The sequence below is a fragment of the Salvelinus alpinus genome, chromosome 9 (assembly GCF_045679555.1).
Source record: "Salvelinus alpinus chromosome 9, SLU_Salpinus.1, whole genome shotgun sequence".
In the NCBI taxonomy this organism is placed as follows: Eukaryota; Metazoa; Chordata; class Actinopteri; order Salmoniformes; family Salmonidae; genus Salvelinus; species Salvelinus alpinus.
Window position 1 is genome coordinate 80,267,632 of NC_092094.1, and position 6,000 is coordinate 80,273,631.

The 6,000-nt window shown below is 40.6% G+C and overlaps 1 protein-coding gene across 1 annotated transcript in view; it reads left to right on the forward strand.

The window, feature by feature from the left end:
- Nucleotides 1-4,712, forward strand: part of LOC139530716 (chloride intracellular channel protein 4-like) — a 29,123-nt gene extending 24,411 nt beyond the window's left edge. Inside the window, exons 5-6 of the mRNA XM_071327359.1 lie at nt 508-689; nt 2,794-4,712. Of these exons, the coding sequence (XP_071183460.1) occupies nt 508-689; nt 2,794-3,045 (434 nt within the window). The 3' untranslated portion in view covers nt 3,046-4,712. The remainder of the gene's footprint in view (nt 1-507; nt 690-2,793) is intronic.
- Nucleotides 4,713-6,000: the final 1,288 nt, after the last annotated feature.

A 6,000-nucleotide genomic window follows, 5' to 3' on the forward strand; every position in this document is an offset into this window, starting at 1 on the left:
ACCCTGCTGTAATATTGACCCATCGTGATGGTTGGCTTTGAATTCCTTCTGGGCTATGTCAACACTACTGCTGACAGTCCTATCTGAATGATAAGCATGCCCTGTTTTATAAGACTTTAAAATGTAAAACACATGCCTCGTCACACACTCTCCAACTGGCTACATACTCTACAATCAAATGAAATCAGTAGAATTTGCTCAATAAACCACAATGAGTCCAACCCCTGCTATCTATGTTGCCTGCATGGACCATGCCTTATTTGGGGTCTCAAGAAAATGCTAAAAACTGTCAGTGAGGAATGTCTGTGAAAGTACTTATGCAAGGCAGCTCTAGTTCTGCCATCTTGCTATGAAATGCTGCCCTCTGCTGTGTGTTTCTTGTAGTGTCTGTTTGGGAAGGGGTCCAGAATATTCAACACAAGGCAGGCTGGTTTGTGAATGCTATAATGCAGTTGACCTTTGCGATAGTGTAATGAGAGATGATGAATGTTCCTTGTTGTGCTGTAGGTCTGGAGCGTGGGCTGTTGAAGACCCTGCAGAAGCTGGATGAGTACCTGCGCTCCCCACTGCCTGACGAGATCGACCACAACAGCATCGAGGACATCAAAATCTCCACTCGCAAGTTCCTGGACGGTGATGAGATGACACTGGCTGACTGCAACCTCCTGCCCAAGCTGCACATCGTCAAGGTGAGACTGAGGGCATTAAACAGGATATTCTATACACATTAGCAGAGTCCATGTAGTCCATGAGCCAGACCCCCAAATTTGGGCCTTTGGGCTCACTTGGGGTTACAATGTGTCATAGTGAGTTCTTTGAAGGTCTATGGTCCTAGAGTTGGAAAATGTCTGGTAGTCGTTGCGGGAAGTGGAGCTTTCTCCGGTTATCACTTTCTTCCCTCCTTCCCATTCGTTTTTCCCTATTACGGTCAATGTCAGTATACAAGAAGTTGTTGGTCACGTGTACCCTTTTTAACCATGTGTAATTGGAAAGTTTTGATTCACAGCTATCCATCAGACCAATTTTTCTGAATGTTCAGGTCAACAGAACTTTGACCTTTGACCTCTAGGGTACATATCAGAATTACCAGTATACATTGCTTTAAAAAGGAACCCTTGATACATTGTTTGACAAGTGATTCTGAAAATATAACCAACTTTGAAAGCCACAGCTATAATTATTTAAAAATCACCCATATTATGCCACTGACAGAATAATTTAAGCTTAGCCATAGAATTCCATGTAGTGGGGCAGTTATGTTTTTGTGTTGCAACTTTGGTGATCGAGGCACCACATTTCACACACACTGCTAAAACAGTTTTTTATTTTTATTAAAAAAGGTTTGTAGATACACGGCCATCCCAGGCTTCACACAATCACACACAAGTATTTTTCCAATATGGCCACCAAACAACTAAATGGGGTCTTGTTGGATCATGACCACACCTGTATTAAATATAATTGTAGTATGCCCAATATCTTAAGTTCATAGTGATGTAGAATATACAACCAAATGAGCCAGGAGTGTGTGTGAGAGAGAGCTGAGAGCTGTTGCCAGAGAATTTATGTTAATTTCGCTTCTATAAGCTGCCTCCAATGTCGTTTTAGAGAATGTGGCAGTACGTCCAACCGGCCTCACAACTGCAGACCACGTGTAACCACACCAGCCCAGGACCTCCACATCCGGCTTCTTCCAGATGGGGGGGGGGGGGGGGTTCTGTCTGTTATAAAGCCACTTTGTGGGGAAAAACAATATATATTTGGCTGGGCCTGGCTCTCCAGTGGGTGGGCCTATGCCCACCCATGGCTGCACCCCTGCCCAGTCATGTGAAATCCATAGATTAGGGCCTAATGAATTTATTTCAATTGACTTATTTCCTTATATTTGTATTTATAATGGATCCCCATTAGCTGCTGCTTTGGCAGCAGCTACTCTCCCTGGGGTCCGGCAAAATTAAGGCAGTTTAAAAACATTACAATACATTCATTACAGAATTCACAACACACTAATTGTGTGCCCTCAGGCCCATACTCCACTACCACATATCTACAACGATAAATCTGTGTACGTGTGTATAGTGCGTATGTTATCGTGTGTGTGTGCATTTCAGAAACTCGGTCCTGCGCCCGCCCCCCCACATTTTGTTTTTTGCCCTAGCATTACACAGCTGACTCAAATAACCAACTTATCAAGCTTTGATTATTTGAATCAGCTGTGTAGTGCTAGAGTGGGGGGGGGGGGGAGGGCAGGACTGAATTTGGGAAACCCTGGTATAGGCTACTGACATTGTTTGTCATAGGGTAAAATCCATATGGGGGAAATGAATGGGATGGAGGGAAGAAAGCGTGATAACCAGAGATTGTTCCAAATACTGCACTGCTATCATACATTTTCCAACTCAAAATAAAAATGACTGCCAAATCGTCACCCATAATCTATTTTTTTTTGTCACAAGCGCCGAATACAACCGGTGTAGCCCTTACCGTGAAATGCTGACGTACAGAATTGGTTAGGAGCCCGTAAAACGTCTGCCATCTCCTCGGCGCCGTTATTCCCCAAGTGAGCCTGACCGACTATTATAGTGATCACTTATCAAAGCTACCTTTGCTGATAAGGTAGCACAATGCTGGAATGCTGGTGTTTGCAAAACATCTTATGTATGGGAATCTTGGTAGCATATGCCATTCTGCTACCAAGTCATGTTGTACCACTTTTGGCCTGTAGAGGGATGCGTTCTCTAGACGTTTGTTCTGAGACTGATGAAGTAAGTTAATGTCCACCTCCATCCACAGGTGGTGACCAAGAAGTACAGAGGCTTTGACATTCCCAAGGATATGACGGGCATCTGGCAGTACCTGCAGAACGTCTATACGTGTGAGGAGTTCACCAACACCTGCCCCAGCGACAAAGAGATTGAGATCGCCTACCAAGACGTGGCCAAGAGGCTGGTCAAAGAGGGCTATCCCCCCCCCCCCCCCGGCACTGGGACTGGTCTGTTCAGACACGAGAAAGAACTATGGACTACCTTTCCTTCACTCATTTAAAGCAAAACCTAATGCATAAATCTCTCTGTTCCTACCGTTCCCTTTTTATTTTTAGAAGATTTCTTGAGTACATGAAGCTCAAAGGTCCATTGGTTGTTACTTTTTTGTTTTCTTTTTGTTCTGATGATTGTTTCTGACTGGCGAGGCGGTCGAGCTACCTGCCAGATTGGACGCAGGCTAGTGTGTATCCGAGCTTATCAGTTTTGGAGGGCCATCGACACACACTATAAAGTGGCCTTCCGGCTGACACTCTGTTTCCACACGGGAATATGGTCACAAGTGTTTTTTTTTCTTTTTCTTCTGTTGTCTGTTCAATATTGATTTGCATTTCATGCTTGCCTTGAAAGTAACCATTACAAGACTGATTTTGTGTGTTGGCTAAGGAGTTGGTTTAAACAGTGTTGAAAGCTTCAGTGTTTTTGGCTCTAGAGAGTAAATGAGGGCAGGTTTCACTGCATGTACTGCATTAGACGCTAGGCCAAACCACAGTTGACATATCAGCGCGATATGCTTCATTTTACTGTTGCGTTGCTTGAGTCAATTGGTATAACTATAATACAGGTAAGGCTACCTGTTGTACATGCTCTGATACCATTTACTCCATAACCTTGTATGTGGACACATGGGTGCAAACATCCATGACAATTATGCTACCTGAGCTCAGTCTACAGTAGGCTTAGATGTACCTGTGCCAGGTCCTTAGATGTTTTCAGCTCAGAACAAGGGAACCTAAGATGCGTGAAATATTAGATACTATGTAGCAAACAAAACCAACCATTTAGACTTGTATGGGAATACAAACTGTCCTTCATCACTGCATTGCCTCGTATCACTGCTCCATATAGACACTGACTCGTATCACTGCTCCATATAGACACTGACACTCTTGGCAGTAATGCTCATTTTGCCCAAAATGATTTTTTTTTTCTCTCTCCTGTACAGTACGAAGGGAAATGTTTAGCTTGTGTTGTGCTGGCAGCAGTGGTAGTTTTATATTACACTTCAGCCACCGAAAAGGGGACATTTTATTCGGGTCTCACTATGGATTGAATGACTCCTGTTATCTAAACTAGTGAAGTAACAAAAACACACTCGCCATCTTTCTATCGCATACAGAAGAACCCCGATCAGCCATCAGAAATGGTGACACTAAAGATATTTATGAGAATAGGCATCGGGGCGAGGAGACTGGTAATGTTATGACTATCATTTAGGATTTCATTTTCTCATTATTTAGAATGCTTTCAAAGGTAGTGAGTGTGTATTCTGTCATAGTTTCAAAATGCTTTAGTGTGGCTAAAGCCAAAATATGTATCGTTTTTGTTTTTTCTCCCCTTTGCCATCCTTTCGGACATTTGTTGTAGTACAAATTTGATAAAAGGATTTGTAAATATTTGTTTTGATTATTCAGAGTTCAATGTGTAAATTGTATACATTCATTGGTTGGTTTGAATTGGGGGGTGGTGTAAGCCTTTTTTACCTGCTTGGGTTTTAGTACTAGAAGACATCTCCTCTGGCCTTTATTTGTTTTCTCCTGCTCAGACGGTTTTAAAAATCACTGCAAATACGACATGTGTATGTCAATTTCAGAAGAAAAGATCCAGGCTATGTCAAGGCTTTTTTTTTTAAAACAATATTGACATTATGAAATAAACCTATTATTGGCACTCTGGTTTGTGGGTCTGATTTGCCTGGGGGTTGTTCCAGAAAAGAGGATCAATGAGTTAGCCAGCTAACTGTCCTAAAAATGCAAAAAATAACCCTATTTTTGAGGAATATAGATTTGGAATTGGCATGCTATAATTTACTTATTAATCAACATCCCATATTCAAGACAAGTTAAGCTTCCTAAATGAATCAGACAATCAAGATATATTTAACTGCTTACCATAGTTAGCTGGCTAACTTAATGATCCTGCTTTCTGGAACACCCCACTGGACTAATGACCTAGTGCTATGTTCAGTGGTGTAAAGTACATAAGTAATACTTTAAAGTATTTTGACTTAAGTTGTTTTTGCGGGTATCTGTACTTTACTATTTTATATTTTTGGACTACTTACTAAAGAAAATATTGTGCTTTTTACTCCATAAATATTTAGTAGTCATTACATATTGAATGTTTAGCAGGACAGGAAAATGGTTCAATTCACACACTTATCAAGAGAACACATGGTCACCCCTACTGCCTCTGATCTGGTGGACTCACTAAACACATGCATCTTTTGCAAATACTGAGTGTTGGAATGTGCTCCTGGCTATCTGTAAAAAAATATATATAAACAAGAAAATGGTGCTGTCTGCTTTGCTTAATATAAGGAATTTTAAATTATTTATACTTTTACTGTTTGATACTTAAGTATATTTTTGCAATTATGTTAACTTTTTATACTTAAGTATAATTAGAACCAAAATACTTTCTTTTGCTCAAGTAGTATTTTACTTGGTGACTTTTTACTTGAGTAACTTTCTATTTAAAACTTATTTGGGATCGGTGTCCCTTCCACGGGATGGTTGCGCTAACGTAGGCTAATGCGATTAGCATGAGGTTGTAAGTAACAAAACAATTTCCCAGGACGTAGACATATCTGATATTGGCAGAAAGGTTAACAAGAATTTTAAGCAAACTGCATTGTCCAATTTACAGTAGCTATTACAGTGAAAGAATTCCATGCTATTGTTTGAGGAGAGTGCATAATTTTGAACAAAGTTATTAATAAACATATTAGGGACATTTGGGCAGTCTTGATACAACATTTTTAACAGAAATGCAATGGTTCATTGGATGTCTAAAACTTTGCACATACACTGCTGCCATCTAGTGGACATATAAATTGCACCTGGGCTGGAATAATACATTATGGACTTTCTCTTGCGTTTCAAAGATGATGGTACAAAAAAATACAAAAGAACGGTTGGTTTTTTTCTTATTTTTTACCAGATCTATTGTGTTATAT